Source organism: Malaclemys terrapin, chromosome 2 (assembly GCF_027887155.1).
Source record: "Malaclemys terrapin pileata isolate rMalTer1 chromosome 2, rMalTer1.hap1, whole genome shotgun sequence".
In the NCBI taxonomy this organism is placed as follows: domain Eukaryota; kingdom Metazoa; phylum Chordata; order Testudines; family Emydidae; genus Malaclemys; species Malaclemys terrapin.
In genome coordinates this window covers 62879677-62899698 of record NC_071506.1, presented here as the reverse complement: position 1 = coordinate 62899698, position 20022 = coordinate 62879677, and the positions used below count along the sequence as shown (strand labels likewise).

Genomic DNA, 20022 nt, shown 5'->3' with positions numbered 1-20022 from the left:
GTGGGACAGTCCCCATCGGAAGGGCAGCCAGAATAGCAGAACCACCCTCTTCTGCCCCTGTCATGGGTGAGCAAAAAGGAGTGGCTGGAAAGCGATGCATTCTGGCAATCCTCAGCTGTCAGATGGTGCTGGGGACCACAGCCAACTGGTGCAGGTTAGACCAGCCTCCGGACTTCTCTGTTTTGTGATTGCATCAAGATTGGGCAGGGAGTCAAGCAGCCAGGACTTTATTTAAAAAAAAAAAAATTATGTCTGTGGACACCTCTTAAGGAAGATGCAAAACTGCTTGTGTAAACTTTATTTCAAGTATTAAAGGAAATCATTAATACAATCAGTTCAATGAAGTGCTGCTTTATAAAGCAGAACAAAACAGCAAGGAAATAAACTTCCAAACTCATGAATAAATACACTGATCTCACTCATATTACACACACCCCTACCCTTTGCATTTGCACACTTTGGCCCTGGTCACAACCAGTAAAGTTAACAGAAATTCCACTTGCAGGATTGGTCTCCACTATATTAGGGCTAAATCATGCATTCCTTACATAGGCAAACTCTTCAGGTATGTCTACACTACAAACGCTACAGTGGCACAGCTACACCGCTGTAGGAGAGACACTTACTACAGCAACGGAAGGGGCTTTTCTGTCACTGTAGTAAAATCAACCCCCTCGAGAGGCGGTAGCTAGGTCCATGGAAGAATTCTTTCATGAACCTAGCTGAGTCTACAGTGCGGATAAGGTCAACTTAAATAGATCGCATGGCACATGAAATTTTTCACAGGCCTGAGCAATGAAGCTAGGTCAACGCAAGCTTTAGGTGTAGAAAAGCCCTACTAGGCAAAATTTCTGGGGATGTTTGAGTAAGAATTGCAGGATTCGGTCATTAGTGTGTAAGCAGTTTAGCTGCTGTGCCTGTATGTAGATACAGAGCCTAACTGTCTTCTCGGACTGGTGTAAGTAAAGAATCAGGAGTAACTCTGTTGAAAACACAGCTGTGCTAATGTCATTTCTCACACTGGTAAGCCACTCAGGAGTCACTATTGAAATCAAGACTATACTAATGCAAAACTGGGATAAGAAGAGACTCAGGCTCATAGTATTCTATATAAGAGTCCAGGATTGTCACTCGGTCTGTATGTCACTCTGAAGTCTAGAATGTCTGTTGACTCAATGTGAAGTGATGGAAACAGCTACACATGGGGCTGAAAGCGATTTTTGTTTAGAATATCATCAGGTTGAATCATCACTGGGATTAGTGTTCCATTACCATCCAATTTTTAAGTTCTCAGCCACACGTCTTTACAAATTACACCTGTGTGACAGCATGGACTTTCAGCTACTAGTAGATACATAATACAACACAAAATTGTATTGTGCTGAATTGGGGTAGTCAAGCACTTACAGAAGTAATCTAAAATGTCCCAGGTTAATTAAGCTTTGCTCAGTTTGACTGTAATCGTACCTAGAAATAGTGAAATACAAATGCTGAATTTTACAGCCAACATGCACCATACTTATGAGTGCACTGGGCTGGATTCTTGACAGTAGTTACAGATCACAATTTTTGCAACATTAATGAATGCATTTCCAGTCCTTTCTGTTAAGGGCTAAACTGTAGCAGGCTTATCTGGTCATGAATAGAGAGTAAGGAGTCTGCCACCCTCTTGAATGCTCTGATACATTCTGCACCTGAACTGCAGATGTGGTGCTGGAACTGCTGTGTGTTACTAACTTTCAATTCTGGAGACCTGAGGTTAAAATGCTATTCTCACTGATTTCAGTGGGAGGTTTGGGCCTGTGGAAGAAAAGGGAAATGAAACTAATTACCTCATCTTCCTCCCATTTTGATACATCACAAAACTACTGAACAAACTTTTCAGTAATTGAGAAGAGCTACTTAAATTCAAGTAAATGTGTTGCAAGGCAAAGCAAAAGGAAAAAAAAAAACCACAGTAAATGCAGCTGCCTAATAATTACAATCATTACATTGTATCAGCAGTAAAAGTCTTTGCTGACTGGATCCCTATTAGTAACATTTCTGAAAGGCATTACATCAAAATGTTTTTTAAAAGGGGATGAAAAGCCTGTCCCAACTAAAGTCAATGGCAAAACACTCCTTAATTTCAATAGGGCCAGGATTTCACAGATTTCACCAAAAATCAAATTATACATTATATTATCATTAAAAACTCTAGGTGGTCCTATTCTTTCACAAAGCAAACTAATTCAGGGCCTATCCAAAATCTTTCCACTGACTTCAGTGTGCTTTGGAACAGAGTCTTAAGGAATCAGTGAAACTGAAGAAGGAAGCAGGAGGTGAATCAATGTTTTAACTGTGCGCTCCAAACAGACTTACTTTAACTGATGTGTGCAATGCCTAAATAATACTGCACCTTCACTATGTAAATCCTACAAGGTACAGATGGTACTGCATACACTTCTTTATGTCCGTTTGCAATAATGTTTCCCTATTATTTTGTCGTGTTTCTAAAAGACATAATTTTCTCTGCCAAGAGTTTGGTTACATAAGCACACATCTGTCAAGCTCAAGATCAAAAGATTATTTCATCCTTTAATTGTATTGTAATCTGACCAAGAGAACAGAATTATGATAAGTCAAATCTTTTAACTACCCAGCTGTTATCACAGAGGCGACAATGTTTTGTAGAAGTAAACTCATTTCTTTCAAATATATGGCCAAAAGTATTGCTCAATTTTTTTAAATTAACCTGATTTGTTTCAAATTTATAAGTGCAATCAAGTTGCCGTCTCTGGAGGTAAAATGTATTTCTCTGTAGCAGGTATTAAAATGAGATCCAGGCCCATTATAATGTAATTGAATGGAAATCTGTCAGATTAATGGGCCAATTCTACAGAGGTAACATAGGATAAATCACTGTAAGGTAAGCTAAGCATTTTGGCTTTCTGCCACTTGCAATGCACAACATGAGTTTAATTATGAAACTTGCAACAAATAATTCTACAGATCGCTATCCTGTACTATGGGATGGATGTTCAATCAAAAAAATAGACTTGCTCAAATGGAGAAAATATACCAGTAAAAACAGGGGTATAATTGTAAATCAATGCTTTGGTCTCTTCACCCTTATTAGGAAAATGGTGCAGGCTCTTCCGGGCTGTAAAACATTTTAAAAGAACAGATTACTTCACTGTCATCATCCACGATAGCATCTTTCTTGGTGAAATCACTTATTCTATATAGGATTATAGTAAGCAGTACTGTAATAATTTAAATTTGTGAGGGATATTATGGAGCTAGCTTTTCCAAAGATACTGGGAACAGGGATACTTTATTATCATGGAAGAATGTTAGTTTTTAAGAGCAATCGCTGCTGCCAAAAACTTGATTCTTGCAGTACTGGAGACCCATGCAACACCAGAACTAATAATATTGCAATATTAGCCTATTAGATATGAAAATGTTGGGAAAGATTGTATTTGCAAGGAAAACAAAATCCTACCAATTCCGTTTTTTGCATCTGGGACTAGGCATATGTTAAAATTAACATGAAGTCATAAGAAATATCATTGATGAAAAGTAAATTCTGTTTCAGCAGACTGGACTGGCTGTTAAATACTCATAGATGCTGAGTATAAGTCTCCATTGGTCAGCAAATATTTTGTTTCTTTCCCTGCATTTTATTTTTATGGTCAGGAGAAAATAGGCATGATGGATTCTGATCTATGTAAAAAATGGTCAGGAGGCAGTGTTGGCCTATATAGCATTGTTGTCAATCTGGTCTGAGGATCCTTCCCGGGCTGCAGAAATTTTATTTTAGCCAGGTGGAGTAATAGCTATAGAGATATACCGTGAGGATTAACTACTGTACCTTAAGTATCAGGGGGTAGCCATGTTAGTCAGTAGCCAGAAAAAAACAACCAGGAGTCCGATGACACCTTAAAGACTAACAGATTTATTTGGACATAAGTTTTCGTGGGTAAAAAACCCACTTCTTCAGATGCATGGAGTGAAAATTACAGATGCAGGCATTATAATAAGTATATTATTATAATGCCTGCATCTGTAATTTTCACTCCATGCATCTGAAGAAGTGGGTTTTTTACCCACGAAAACTTATGTCCAAGTAAATGTTAGTCTTTAAGGTGCCACCGGACTCCTTGTTGTTACTGTACTTTAAGGGAGTAACACAGAAGAGTTTGTGGTATGGCACAAGAAGCAGAGTGACACGGCTAGGCTGGACTGCCTGTTGCACTGCAAGAGGAAAGTGTATTGATCTTTCTCTGAGCCTGGAGACAGTTTCCTACTTACTTTTGTCAATTGCTCTATTATAATTACCCCGAATAAAACAAAACTCAGAAAGCTTCTGGAAATAAAATCTTCCATTCATTATCTCATTCTACCTACTTTGCCCACAGCCGAGTGAGACTGGGATGTGAATAAGAGTTTTGAGTTCACCTAGAGTGCAGCCTTAACAATTCTAAAGTTTCACTGGTTTTTGGTGTCTGCTCAAACGTTTATATCAAATTAAAAATAGACACTCTTCTCCTGACAAACTACTCTCTACTGAAAGGAGTTTGTATACTTCCATCAGAGTGCTTGGCTTTTGTTGTTTATTTTGCTTAACCATTCTATTTAAAATGTCCTTCCTTTAAATAAGTCTTTAAAGCTTGCATAGTATGTGCTCAAAGATCATAGGTATAGTATTTTGACACTTTGAAAGGGGGGCTTTTTTCCTCTCAAAGAATGTTCCACTGTTTTCTCTCTCTGAAACTGAATTTTATGAATATAGATGAAAAAAGAACTATTTACCTTCATTCACTAAGAAATCAGCTACGTAATATGCAACTTTCATAGCTGATGCAGAATGTGGTATGCCTGATGAGTTCTTCCATTCAAAAGGATTTTTCTCTGGATGCCACTGGACACCATAAATTGGGTATTTATATGCTGTGTAAACAAATTTTCCATCAATGCATGTAACATTTAAGCCTTCACTTAAATGGTGGCATGCACAATTTTATTACAATGAACACATTACTAGAGATCTCACTATATCTCACATATAATTTGTGACTTCTATAATGGGACAAAAAGCCTTAAGCAACTTGTAAAATGTATTCCTACCTAAAACTTCACATACAAGATTTCAGCCCAAGAACAATAATGTTTACATTTAAAAAATAGTTTGGTCAATTATACATTATAAGAAATTAAAAGTTATAGTGAGATGTGCTAAATGAAAAAGGGTTTAATTCTATGCAAACAAATTTCTGCAGGTCACTGTTCCACCATTGTAATCTGATTGCTTTAGCTGCAATATTTACAAAAAATGAAAAATGGTTTCATTATAAAAAATAAGAGAGTGCTAGAAGTGTTGTGCTAGCCAGTGGATTACCCTGATGGGCAGCATGCAGCCCCCGGGCCGCAGGTTGCCTACTACTGCTCTAATGAATCAAAACAGATGTTTCTGGAGTTCAATATGACAGGTAAAGGCACAGGCAATGCAGGAGTCTTTTGGAAGACAGTAATTACCAGAACTGTGGCCAAAAGGAATGGGGGATACTGCTGGCACCTCACTAGCATGAATGGCTCTCCCTGTACTACAACCACGGATAAGAGAGCAACATGGAGAGGCAGTATCTGTAGAGAGCCAGCAGTAGAAGTGCAGACTAGACCTGTTGCACTGAGGAGGGGTTTAAGCTACAGAAACTGGAGTGGTGTTTCCACATCTTGTCCCACAGATCTGAAAATATTTCATTTGGTAAAGTGTGTTAACATATCTAGGTGTGGAGCAGTGGGGTGAAAGAGAGAATAGTCATACTCTGAAACGTGCACATCTAAAGTAAAGTGCAAAGGTGTAAGTTATCTTCAGACAGAACATATTCTAATCAACCACAAGGCAGGCAGTGCTGACATTTAACTCCTTATTCTAACATTAAAATTAGTAACGCCACCGCCACGCTCACTATCTTCCACACAAAAAACAAACAAACCCTCCCCCAACCCCACAAAACCCTATCACAGTTTACATGTTACACCGATCACTACCTTCCATTGTCGATATAAACTCCACGTCTGCATGGGTGTTAGTTGTCAGAACCTTATAGAAATTGTGTAGCTTCACATTCTGTGTGAAATTCTGCATTAAAAAATGACAGAAATAAATGTTTTATTTCTAGATTTAACAGAGTAAACTCATTTTGGTTCATTCAATCAAATAATCAAATACCTGCATGGAGAGGCTCCAGTGATGAAAGTGTGCTGTCAAAGACTCAGTGGCAAGTTTTTGCAACAAGTCATCTGGAAAATTCTTGAACATCCTGCTGTCTTTTGCAGCTTGTACAAAAAAGACAAAGGAATATTCTCACTACCAGGCTGCCAAAGGAACATCATTATTAGGATGGGGATAAATGTGATGAAGTACTAGCTCAATTCATTTTAATTCCTTTTGATTCTGTTCTTTCACTGAATTTTATTAATCAATAACACAATACAAACATACCCCAGGAATAAATCTAGGGCAGAGTGCAGTCTAGCAATTCTCACTAGACCATATGCGGCAGCCCTGACCCCCAGAGGGCCCAATTCTGCCTCCTTTGCTCACACTCATTAGACCCATGTTCTACCCTTAATTTCAATGGTGTGGTGAGGTACTACTCTGTGTAGTTAGGAATGGCAGAATTTTTGTAAATAAGGCAACAGGATTTAGTCCATTGATTAATTACTGCAATCAATGGAAGAAATCCTGCTTATTGCTGCTAGAGGAAAAAAACATAAAAAGCATCATTCAGAGCCAGCTTCTGCCACCCTTATGCTGAGTTGCATCTCATTTTGCAAGTAGTCCCACTGATTTCAATACTATATATTATAGTATATAAGGATCCAGATTTTTCATTCAGCTCATTACAGAGTTAGGGGGCTGGATCAAAATTATGGATCTAGGACCAAACTTTCCCAAAGTTCATAGCTTTCCAGATCCATAATTTTGGTCAGGCTCATGACACGCAAATAGTTTGCTCTCAAATCTCTAATTTTTCAGTCATAGAATTTTATTGGCTTTCTTATAGAAGAAACAACATCAATATTATAAAAACATTAGAGTCACCTATTTCAAATCTTCAACCGTAAATATTGGTTTATTACAAGAAAAAAGATTCTTGTGAATCCAAATGACATTAGCAGTGTAACAGGATTGTTCACCTGTAGTAAAGTTCAGTGGGAATGCAAAATCCTCAGTATTAGTCCAAGTCAGTAAAATCTCCCCACTGGTGAGGTATGTAAGCTCTTCATATCCCAGACATGTTCCCCATACAGGAAAATAGTCTCCTTTATCATTAGCCTTTAAAATAAGAAATAAAAGATGAAGAAATGGTCAACACATACAGTAATTTATGTAAAAGTTAACAAATTGTAAATCCCTTTTACTTCTATAGGATTTTTTCTGCAACATCTAGCGCTTTTATGTTCCTGGAGGAGAAATTTGGACATCAAACGACATAAAATAGAAAGTGGCAGTGTTATCTTAAAAACAATGAAACTGATGTGAAACCTGAGCTAAGGGCAAAACTAGGGGAAGGAAAGAAGGAGAGACGAGCTAAGCAAAAGCAGAATGAAACCCTCAACTTAAAGAAGCACATAAAGCTCCAAATAGAGAAGATCCAGACAGCAGGCAGGTGGCATTTCTACACCGTAAGCATGGTTTAAAAGCTCTGTTACCCCAGAACATTATTTTTTTTTGTGATGGCTGAGTGCATTTCCTTAATTTCTTTCTAAAACAAATTCATTTCCGGGTTGTGACCAACTTAAGAAGTTATTACTCAAAAGCTATTTTTCTGGAAAGATCTAAGCAACTGAAACTCTGGGCTTAGAAAGAAAGTGCCACCACCACCTTAACTATATTCCTGATACTGCGACTGTAAAAACTCATATAGATCTTTACTCTTATAGTAAACTTCTGACATATAAAATATTTTTACAAAAGCTCCAAAAGCATTACAGTATCTTTCTAGCCATCTGCCATGTAAGTGCTAGATAAGCAAGGCTTGCTACTCCTCTCACTTACTCTGATGCAAATGAGGAGTAACTAATGTCAAAGAGTTACATCAGTTTAAGTGAAATTATAATCAAGCCCTTAACATATATTCCCCTTACTTTTGCTCTGCCTAAAAATGCAGCCTACAGGCTAACCACGTATTTAACAGCATTAAAGGCTGTAATTTATTTTTTTTTACTAATTTATAAGCTGAGGAAAAAAATCTTCAATGAAATCCTTGCCTCATGTAAGTCAATGGCAAAACTCGCATTGACTTCAATGGGTCTAGGACCGGCATGGGCAAAATATCTGGGTATAGAAATTGTATGGCGGGCCATGAATGCTCACGAAATTGGGGGTTGGGGTGCGGGAGGGGCTGAGGGCTCTGGCTGGGGGAGCAGGCTCTGGAGTGGGGCCAGAAATGAGGAATTCAGGATGTGGGAGAGGGCTCTGGGCTGGGGCTGGGGGGTGGAGTGCGGGGGAAATGTTTGTGCAATTTCATCATACTGTTTACTGTAATGGTGCCCCCACCAGACATTATGGCCCCAATCCTCCACACTTACTTACATGCTTAACTTAATGCATTGTGCATAGTTTCATTGAGGTAAATGGGACTACTTATACTGCATAAAGGTAAGCAAGTCTTTGCAATATCAGAGTCTATGATAACCAGATGGCAATGCCCATGAACAAAGATGGGTGCTCAACTTGAAACACTTTAATGGGGCCTGATTTTCAGAAAGGGCTAAGCAGTCACCCCGACCCCTGAAAATCTTGGCCTCAGTTAGTATTGAGCACAACATAGGAGCACCACTTCTGCTTCATAAAAAAATACACTGGATACCAAGAAAGGTTGTGTAAGTGTTGACAATAAGGGTTACTGACAGCTAAGTTTTACAAGTAATGTTGTACAAATAAAGATATTAACAGTTGACTTCACTTAAACTATTTGGCGATAAGCCTCAAACCTTAAAGTTCAGATTATAATTTTCTGAAGTTTGGAGGTGTTCAGTTCAGACCTGCATCTAAAGCTATTAGATGATTTGTTACACACACATACCAACAGTCAGCTGCTTATTAACAGGCTAACAGGAATATATTGCACTCCAGTTGGAGACTGTTCAAGTATAAGCCTCCCATGATTTTGGTCCCTGAACACTGACAATAACTAGAACAGTTTTTCCGTTACCTTTAGTGCCTTGTTGTAAAATATCCTAGCAGTCCTAGAATATTCTGAGGTCTTAAGATCAACACCACCTCCTGGGAAAAGTACCCTGAAAAACAAAAAAGTATTATTACATGTAAATAATTATAGGTCTTAGTCATAATATAATGTGTAAATATGGACAGGGCTAATAAGAACCCTGAGGCATAAATTCACTGAAGGCAAACATCAGACCATATGATCACAATGTCTATGTGCTACAGTAAATTTCAACACTTAAAAAAAAAAGGGGGGGGGGGGAGAGGGTGGCTGCTGATAATTAAAGATAATATTTTCAGAGTGAGAAGAACCTGAAGCTAAAACATACAGGCTTTACAAGATAAAAGGCCATATATAGCATTCTGATCCAAGGCTTCCATATTATGATTCAATGGATGCAGTTACTTTTTTTTACTGATTTTATTTATTATTTATATAGAGTCAGATTTTCACAGCCCTTACTTAACAGAACAGGGCAGCAAGACAGGGTATGACTGACCCTTACTCATTTGTGCAGCCCTCCTAAGATTGCGACTCTGATCACAGATGAGTGGGGATGAAAGGTAAGCAGCAGCTACTTGACCGTTATTCCCGTTTGCAAGTATCTGGGTGGCGAGGGGATAAAGAGTGGGAAAAGACTTGATTCTTCCCTCTCCGATAGCCAGCCAGATATGCCAATATACACAGGGCAGAAAATGAAGTTACAGTAGAACCTCAGAGTTATGAACACCAGAATTACGAACTGATAGGTCAACCACACACCTCATTTGGAACTGGAAATACAATCAGATAGCAGCAAAGAAAAACAACAACAATAAAAAAGCAAATATGGTACAGTACTGTGTTAAACGTAAACTACTAAAAGTATAAAAGGAAAGCTTAAAAAAAGAGATTTGACAAGGTAAAGAAACTGTTTCTGTGCTTGTTGCATTTAAATTAAGATGGTTAAAGCAGCATTTTTCTTCTACATATTAAGTCAGTGTTCAGTTGTAAACTTTTGAAAGAACAACCATAGCATTTTGTTCAGTTACAAACTCCATTCCTGAGGCGTTTTTAACTCTAAGATTCTACTGCACCATCTAGCTCAAAATGCAAGTGTGTTTGGCATTCTACAGAACATAAAGACATTGTCCTTGTCACAAACAATCTGCAATCTAAAGACCTAGCCACCTTTACTCACGTTGAGTCACATCGTACTCCACCAGAAATCCCATGGAAACTATTCATGGAGTAAAAAATCATTCAACCTGAGTAAGGGTGGCAGAATCAGGCCCTCAGTGGACACAATATCATAAGGGATGAGTTGTGTGGAGCAAGGAACATGGGAGAAAAAGTTTCAAGGAGGAAGTGTGTGTGGGTGGGTGGGGGAGACAGGAAGAAGAGTAGAGGAACCCTGGAGAGGGTTGGAAGAGGAGACAGGAGTAAGGAGGGGAACAGTGAGTAGGCAAGCTGCAAGGACTGTGAAATAGCTTTGGCAAAATGAAGGCCATCACTGAAAGGGGATACAAACAACTTGAGAACAGTGAAAGTAGGCTGCTGGCTTCCATTCAAATGCTGCTCCTATCAGCCTGCACATAGGCAGAAAGGGGTGCCAAAATAAGTAGGGCTGTCAAGCAATTAAAAAAGTTAATCACGATTAATCACGTGATTGCTCACGCTGTTAGACAATAATAAAATACCATTTATTTAAATATTTTAGGATGTTTTCTACATTTTCAAATATATTAATTTCAATTATAACACAGAATATAAAGTATACAGTGCTCACTTTATATTTATTTTTATTACAAATATTTGCATTTTAAAAAACAACAAAAAATATTTTTCAATTCACCTCATACAAGTACTGTAGTGCAATCTCTTTATCATGGCAGTTGAACTTACAAATGTAAAATTATGTACAAAAAAACTGCATTGAAAAATAAAGCAATGTTAAACTTTTGAGCCTACAAGTCCAATCAGTCCCTACTTCTTGTTCAGCCAATCACTCAGAATTTGCAGACTATAACACTGCCCACTTCTTGTTAATGTCACTTGAAAGTGAGAACAGGCGTTCGCATGGCACTGTTGTAGCCAGCGTCACAAGATATTTACGTGCCAGATGCGCTAAAGCTTCATATGATACTCCTGAGGGCATTCTGCACCAAAAAATTAAAAATTCTGCACATTATTTTAAAATTCTGCAAGTTTTATTTGTCAATAAATAAATGCAGAGGCTCCAGCATGGCAACGGGGATCACAGGCTACTGGCTGTATGAAGGTGGGGATCACCCTGCAGCTTCCTCAGCTCATGGACTCAGTGGTGGGGCTGCACCCAACGCTGACACAGCACAAGGCCTGGGGCCCTGCACCAGGTTTGGAGCAGGCAGGCTCAACCAGGCAGGATCCAAGTGTTGAGGGGCTCAGTGTGGGGGGACCCAGGTGTGGGGTGAGAGGATTCTGTGTGAGACTATCTAGGGGCAGGCAGCTCAGTGGGGGGGTCTAAGTGTGGGGGATCTGGATGCACAGAGGCTCACTGAGGGGGTTCTAGGTGCAAGGGCAATGGGACTCTGCAGGAACTTCCAAGTGAGAGTGATTGGGGCTCAGCGGAGAGGTCTTGGTGTGGGGATCTCAGCAGGGGTGTCTGGTGCTGGGGGAGTGGGCTTGGTGGGGTAGGGTTCTGGGTGCAGCTAGTTGGGAGTCAGTGGCATGGGGATCTGAATGTGGAGGCTCAGGGGAGTTCAGGGGGGTGGGGCTCATCAGGGTGGGGGTTTAAGTGCAGGGAGCTCAGTGGAGAGTGGTCTGGATGCAGGGAGGCTCCAGATGCAGGGGTTGAAGTTCAATGGAGTGGGGTTCAGGTATGGAGGGCTAGGGTGGTTATGGTTGTCTGGGGTGAGGCTTGGTGTGGGTGTTGGGTATGGGAGGTCCAGCTGCATGGGGGTTGGGCGGATGGGGGAGCAGCTCCCCATACAGTGACCCCTCGCTCCGCAGCTGAGGAGTGATGGGGGCAGGAAGCAGGGGAGGATGCTGCAGCTGGGGAAGGTTTCTGGGGGTAGGTCAGACACAGCCCCAGCCACTCCTTGCAGGGGAAGGGGAAATCCTGTCCTCTCCTGCCTCCAGCCCAGCCAGGATTAACAGCTGATGCCGGCTCAGGATAGGAGCCACTGGCTTGGATGTCCCCACCCCTGCAGCGATTTATCTCTCTTACGGCTGCCTGAAAGGATGAACCTGCACAGCTAGGGACTGGTGTGTGACTGCTCCTGCAGATTCCCTTTGCTTCCCTGTCAGAAAGTCATTTTTCTGGGGAAGCAAAGAAATCTGCAGGGAACATGAATTCTGTGCACGCGCAGTGGCGCAGACTTCCCCTAGGAGTAATATGTCCCTTTATCTTCAACCACCATTCTAGAGGATGTACGTCCATGCTGATGACAGGTTCTGCTTGATAACAATCCAAATCAATGCAGACCGACACATGTTCATTTTCATAATTTCAGTCAGATGCCACCAACAGAAGGTTGATTTTCTTCTTTGTTGGTTTGGGTTCTATAGTTTCCCTCATCAGAGTGTTGCTCTTTTAAGACTTCTGAAAGCATGCTCCACAGCTCATCCCTCTCAGGTTTTGGAAGGCACTTGAGATTCTTAAACCTTAGGTGGAGTGCCGTAGCTATCTTTAGAAATATCACATTGGTACCTTCTTTGCATTTTGTCAGATTTGCAGTGAAAGTGTTCTTTAACTGAACAACATCATCCGAGACTGCTATAACATGAAACATATGGCAGAATGCGAGTAAAACACAGAGCAGGAGACATACAATTCTCTCCCAAGGAGTCCAGTCACAAATTTAATTAATGCGTTATTTTTTTTTAACAAGCATCATCAGCATGGAAGCATGTCCTCAGAAACAGCTGCCGAAGCATGAAGGGACATATGAATCTTTAGCGCATCTGGCACATAAATATCTTGTGACACCGCCTACAACAGTGCCATGTGAATGCCTGTTCTTTCAGGTGACACTGTAATTAAGAAGTGGGCAGCATGATCTCCTGTAAATGTAAACAAACTAGTTTCTCTTAGTGATTGGCTGAACAAGAAGTAGGACTGAGTGGACTTGTAGACTAAAATTTTACATTGTTTTGATTGCAGTTATGAAACAAACAAATCTACATTTGTAAGTTGCACTCTCATGATAAAGAGATTGCACTACAGTACTTGTATGAGATAAACAGAAGAAATAGTATTTTTCAGTTAATCAGTTTTACAGTGCAAGTATTTGTAATAAAAATAATATAAGGTGATCACTGTACACTTTGTATTCTGTGTTGTCATTGAAATCAATATTTTTGAAAATGTAGAAAAACATCCAAAATATATAACACATTTCAACTGGTATTCTATTGTTTAACAGTGCAATTAAAACTGTGATTAATCACGATTAATTTTTTTAATCACGATTAATGCACACACCTGCAAGAAAGAAGAAGATTACACTCACATTCCCTACTTAGAAAAATGAAGTATCTGAGTCTGGAATCGCCAAAGGCAAAACCAAGAACTTAACAGTAAAACAACAGTGGCTTTGATAACATCTGTTTTAGAGAGACTTTGCGTTAATGGACATTTCAACAGTAAACTGATGCTCAAAGCTTACCCATTAATAGACTGGAAAATCTTATCATACTCTTCTTCTGAACGATTTAGTCTGAAATCCCAACAAAGATAGTTACAGGTATGTCTGAAACGTCATCACATTTTACTATTAAAATACCAAAGATACTTAATACAAACCATCTTCAATGGGCATGGAAAGTGTATAAAAAACATGTATGAAAACTAAAGAAGAAGTTTGTTTACCTGCCATGTTGGCAGGTTCAGCTGATCGCAGCTCCCACTGGCCGCGGTTCACCGTCCCAGGCCAATGGGGGCTGCGGGAAGTGGTGCGGGTGAGGGATGTTCTGGCCGCAGCTTCCAGCCGCCACCATTGGCCTGGGACGGCGAACTGCAGCCAGTGAGAGCTGCGATCGGCCGAACTTGCCGATGCGGCAGGTAAACAAACTGGCCTGGCCCGCCAGGGTGCTTACCCTGGCGAGCCGCGTGCCAGAGGTTGCCGACCCCTGATCTACAGCAAGCTTTAGGTTAGATATTAGGAAAAACTTTCTAACTATAAGGATAGTTAAATGCTGAAATAGGCTTCCAATGGAGGTTGTGGAATCCCCGTAATTGCAGGTTTTTAAGAACAGGTTGCATAAACACCTGTCAGGAATGGTCTAGGTTTACCTAGTCCTGCCTCCTTGGGGGGGGGAGAGGGGGCCTAGACTAAATGACCTCTTGAGGTCCCTTCCAGCCTTAAACGTCTATGATTTTATGAATGGAAACTTACTCTTCAGGGAGTCAGACTGGGCCAGTTCATACTCCCTAGAACAGGGCTGGGGAACCCCCAGCCCATGGGCCGGATTCAGCTCGCTGCTTCATTTAATCCACCCCACAGCAAGTCTCCACGCTGTGGGCTGGAAGCCCTGAGCCTCGGAGGCCCCCCACGAGACTGGAGCCACGAGCGCCAGCTCGCCCTGCTGCGGGGGGAGGGTTGCCAGGCTATTAAATGTCCAGTCACCTCCGTGCAGCTCCCAGAAGCGACCAACATTGTGGCCCCTAGGAGCAGGGGCGATCAGGGAAACTCTGCACACTGCCCTTGCCCCCAGCACCGGTTCCGCAGCTCCCATTGGCTGGGAACTGCGGCCAATGGAAACTGAGGGGGTGGGGCCTGCAGGCGCAGGCAGCGCGTACCGCGCAGAGCCCCCGGGCCCCTCCGCCTAGGGACCAGACATGGTGGCTGCTTCTGGAAGCATCGCAGAGCCAGGGCAGGCAGGGAGCCTACCTTAGCCACCCTGCACCACCAACTGGGAGACGCCTAAGGTAAGCGCTGCCTGGCAGGAGTGTGCACCCCAAACCCTCTGCCCCAGGTCGGAATCCCCTCCTGCACTCTAACTCCCTCCCAGAACCCGCACTCCCTCCCGCACCCCAACCCCCTGCCCCAGCCCTGAGCCCACTCCCGCACTCCAAACCCCTTGGCCCTGGTCTAGAACCCTCTCCTGCACCCCAAGCCCCTCATCCCCAGCCCCACCCCAGAGTCTGCACCCCGAGTTGGAGCCCTCACACCCCTGTCCCAGCCCAGAGCCTGCTCCCGCCCCCTGAATCCCTCATTTCTGGCCCCACCCCAGAAGCATGGGGAAGTCCTGAGCCTTGCCCCCCTCCCACCACACACACACGCACACACTCCCGCAGGGCTGTGTGTGGCCTGTGACTGATTTTTTCTGTGGATCAGTGGCCCCTGATAGAAAAAAGGTTCCCCACCCCTGCCCTACAGCCATGCATGGATGTGACCATCTGCATGCAAACCTCACCCTTTTCACACAAAAGTGGGGGCTCCACCAACTTCTTAATCCTGTCTCCACACCTGTCAGCCTCAAAGAATTTAGAAAAGCCAATACAGTCTGCATGGCCCCTCACACCAATTCATTAGGCTTTGGGAACAACCCCTGTTGGTGTGTCTCCTTTGGAACCATGGTGCCAGAGTGGTGCAGAGGCATAGGGCAGCCATGTGAGTATATGATTAACAGTGATTTATAAACATGAGATCTTATTCCGTTCTCACACGGGTTTTACGGTTCACTAACTTCAGAGTAGTTACTCCTGATTTACACCTGTATCAGCAAGGTCAGAATTGCCCCACTTGTTAAACACACACTCTGACTATCACCTGCCACATTCACAGTCCTAGCTTTCTCAATTTGCCCCATCCACCTTTTTAGCTTAGAGCCAGTCTCCGTGGACAAGGAGCACATTTTGCCTCAGGTTCTCAGATCAAAGTTCCAGGGAGATTCAGAAAGCTGGGGAAGACCAATGGGATCCTCAAAACATTGGCTATGAAGAGTGATTTCATGCAGGTTTGACACTTGGTTGTGATCTTGTTTTGTATCAGCATCTAACTACTATTTTAATTCCTACTAACATTGTATTTGCTGTTATAGTTTTACATTTTACTGTTGGCCACAAAGTTCTCTTTTTGGCATCAGCCTATTGCCTGCACAAGCCAGAATGTTCCTCTGATCCAGAACCTGGAATAGTTGTAAAACATAGACCTCTTTGTAGTAGTAGTTAGTGAGCCAGAGTATGAGAGGAATCAGATCTGGACACTTCAAGCACTAGTGGCAGTCTCCCTCCATTCCCTGAGTCCTAGCATTATTTATGTACACATGGCAATATATGGCCCTGAAGGCAATAGCGTGTATTTGGAAACTTCACAGACCACAGCTAGCAACTGGTACATATGTTAAGTCTGAAGATGAAGAAACACTTTTAATATATTGCATTGGCAGGCACCAGCTTGCTGTGAGTCTAGCCTCCATTCCTAGAGATCTTGCAAAGTTCTGTGCACCTTCTTTAGTCTGTAAGGAATTGAAAGTACAAAGTGAGTCAGCTCTTACACATTAAGCACCTCTCAAGGGTAGGTACTTATGCAGTACAAAAAGCCTGGAACTACCAGACAGCCTACCTTATTGGCACAACTCGTGCACCAGCAGATTCTAGGAATTTCACATATGAAGCAGCAATGTAGGAACTTCCAAATCTATGGAAACTTGTAAAGTCACACTCCTGTGCCAATATCCCTACAGTGTCCAGAAAACAGAAAGGATTACTGTAATTTGTATAGCAGCAGTTGTAGTCCAGAAGAAGGCAAATTAAATAAAAACTCTCATTTCTTTCACTAACTGAATTGATTCATACACTACAGCGAGTAGTATTATACTTAATGATTTACCACGAACTATGAGAAAATTGAAATAATAAGCAAACAAGCTTGCTTAGTAATGGGGTATCAAATAAAACCATTTTAACAGTTTGACTTTAAATTCCCTGCCTTATTTGATTAGTTCCACAACTTCTTATAAACATATTTTATTTATCAGGGCACTTTAAAGACAAGGTCCCAGCTCCAAAGAGTTTAAAAACAAATCCACTGGCCACACACAGAGTCCCATAGAATCAACAGGATTCCATAAGAGTTCAGTCTCATCCACACAGATTGGATTGCAATAGTGGGACCATAGTTATATGTATCAGAGTTGAAATGAAAGGCAACACAGGCTATTTACTGTACATCTAATGAATCTGTTGCAGGCTATTTTGTGGTGGCATGCAGTGTTTTAGAATTTTCCATTTTCACCTTTTTATGGATTATTTCTATTTTCAAAAACACCTGAGATACTAAAAACCATATCTTAAACATTAGCCATACAAAAACCTACAATAAGGTCCATTTGTAATTCTAGAACTAATACCATTTTAGGCCCTAATCCTTCAAAAACACTTACTCTTGTACTGTACTTTAAGCATGTGAGCAGTCCCATTAAAATCACGATTTATGTGCTTCAAGTTAAGCACTTGTATGTCTGCAGGATTGGGCCTTGCCTTAGACAATACCTTTTCATGAGGATTTACACAAAGATACTTGGACATTTTCTAAATATCCATTATGCAGCACACAGTCAGACCTGAACACTGCATTAGAACATTTTCTAGACTGTTGTGCAACTGTGCCACATGACTGACTGTATCTCAGCTTCTGGAAACAGCAAAAGTGAAAAAAACTATTTTGCTGACTAATTGCTCACCATTTACTCACACATGGAAAGCAAAGCCAGCTGAGCTATTGATAGCAAGACCTGGTAATAAACAAACCAACTCTGGAAAAGTAAACTTTAAAAAAAAAATCCACACCTGTTCTTACTTCAAACAGGAGCAGAGGGGCTTTTCTGAAAAAGTTGTGGGGGGAGGGGAATCCTGAGTGTCTCTGTGCCTCAGTTCCCCATCTGTAAGACGGAGATAACTGTACTTCCTTAGCTCTTGGATGTTCTGAAGATGAATACTCTAGTAGGGCTAGTCTACACTAGAAGTGCTACATCAGCGCAGCTGCACATCTGGTGAAGATGCTCTATGCCGAACAGAGAGTTCTCTCTCGTCAGCATAATTACTCCACCTCTGTGCGAGGCGGAAGGTATGTTGTCAGGCGAGCCTCTCCTACTGACATACCACCAGCATGGACAGTGCTGAGGTCGCTGTAACTTACGCCGCTCAGGGAGTTGGCTTTTTCACATCCCTGAGTGAGGTAAGTTATATTGACTTAAGTGATAGTGTAGACCTACCCTAAAATAGTGTTTTTAAATGACAGATCTGGCGCTGGTGCCTGAGATCTCCCTGATAGTTTAGGAAGGCAGCAAGCCAACCCTTGGTATCAAAAAGGTTGAGAAACACTGCTCTAAAGATGATGAAGTGCTCAGATCCTACAGCAGTGGGAGTAGCAGAGTGCACTGGATAGATACAGTACAATAGTCTTACACCTGATGGGTCAGTGCAGGCTATACTGTTATTGCTGAGGCTGACACCATCCTAACAGGTGAGACGGGCAGGCAGTGACAGATGGCCCCTTCTTGACACAGTGAAGCTTTGTACTCAGGATGTCAACACCGCCCTCCCCACAGAGGTGTCAGAGCGGGGAGGGGGGAGTTTTGGAGGAAGGAGAAGGTGTTTTTACCTTATTTTATGCATTGCCTCAACTGACCCTCTCGTGTTAACATCTGCCCTAACCACCCTCTGCGCCCTCCTCTGTCCTACTGGCTACAAAGGTGCGTGTTGCTCTCCCTCCCTGTCCCTGCGTACACAGGGGCACACCCCTCCCGCACGCAGCAGCAGGGGCTCTCACGGTGCCCGCCGCGCCCTCGCTCCCTGCCCCTGCGCTTCTTACCAATGATGGGTTTCTCGTTGCTGCCCCCCCGGCGGCTCCGCGACACCACGGAGGCCAGAGCATTGGCGCAGAGGAGGAGCAGCAGGAGGCAGACGCCCGGCGGGGAGCGTGGCCCGGAGTAACGCAGCATGACTCCCGCGCCGCCGCCCGGCCCCGCACTGGCTCTGCGGCTGTACGGTGCAGCAGTGCCCCGAGCGCACCGCCCTTCCTGCGGGGCGGGCACCGCCTTCCCCGGGCTGCACCCTGGGAAACGTAGTTCCGCTGCGGGGCTCCGCCAAAGGAACGGGCTCTGCGGGAAAGGGCAACATGGCCTCCCCCTCGTGCCCGAAACCCCGGGGCCAGGCAGTCAGAGCCCCTGGGCAAGCTGGGCAGCCCCAGCGGATGGGGAGATGAGCTGGAGACAGGGGAAGAGCAGGTGTAAACACGAGAGCAGAGAGCCTGAGCTGTACCACCCCCTCTGGGCCCCTCCACCCCCTTCCTGCTGGCTGGCTCCTCCCAGGTATGCATCCAAAGAAGTGGGCTGTAGTGCACGAAAGTTTATGCTCTAATAAATTTGTTAGTCTCTAAGGTGCCACAAGTACTCCTGTTCTTTTTCCCAGGTGTGTGTGCTGCGACCGACGGACTGTCCTGGGGCAGTGGCATCGCTGGATTGCTCTGTTACCCTGGGAGGAAAAGCGGGCAAGCAATAGTCATTATGTCAAAGGCTCCCTCACTTCCTGCACACAACTCTATGGACCACTTTTGTACTGTATTGTTTTCTGGCTCTTTCTTAGTGTATTGTTGTAGATCTGTTTGCAAGGGGTTTGCACTATCCGGAATTCTGTCATCGGGGAATACAGCTCTTCTAAGGCGTCTCAGTGCTTTCTCAACTGGATGAGCTATTTAAAACTTAGCTCCAGTTCAAGGACTAAAAATAGCAGGCTCTTCTTTAAAGGATTGTGGTTTCTCTCTGTCTCTTTCCTCCCCTCAAAGTGAGTGCACTCGGGTAAACTCCAAATGCACAAATGCAAACATATTGT

At 42.8% G+C, this 20022-nt stretch overlaps 1 protein-coding gene across 1 annotated transcript; it reads right to left on the bottom strand.

The window, feature by feature from the left end:
• Positions 1-283: 283 nt before the first annotated feature.
• LOC128831453 (gamma-glutamyl hydrolase-like) lies at positions 284-19191 on the bottom strand. The gene is made up of 9 exons (XM_054017858.1): positions 19004-19191; positions 16754-16868; positions 13853-13903; positions 9210-9294; positions 7189-7327; positions 6218-6324; positions 6037-6127; positions 4798-4935; positions 284-3142 (listed from the first exon to the last, which is right to left on the bottom strand). Exons 1-9 carry the CDS (start codon positions 19131-19133, stop codon positions 3021-3023), a joined length of 978 nt encoding a protein of 325 aa, XP_053873833.1. The 5' UTR covers positions 19134-19191; the 3' UTR covers positions 284-3020.
• Between the last annotated feature and the right edge of the window lie 831 nt (positions 19192-20022).

Bases quoted from the DNA above. Each gene is read 5' to 3' on its own strand.
- LOC128831453 (XM_054017858.1), bottom strand. From the start codon at position 19,133: ATGCTGCGTTACTCCGGGCCACGCTCCCCGCCGGGCGTCTGCCTCCTG. The intron at 16,869-19,003 runs GTAAGAAGCGCA...TGGACACTGTAG, and splicing joins CAACGAGAAACCCATCATTG to GGATATTGGCACAGGAGTGT. The intron at 7,328-9,209 runs GTAACGGAAAAA...CTTATTTTAAAG, and splicing joins TTTACAACAAGGCACTAAAG to GCTAATGATAAAGGAGACTA.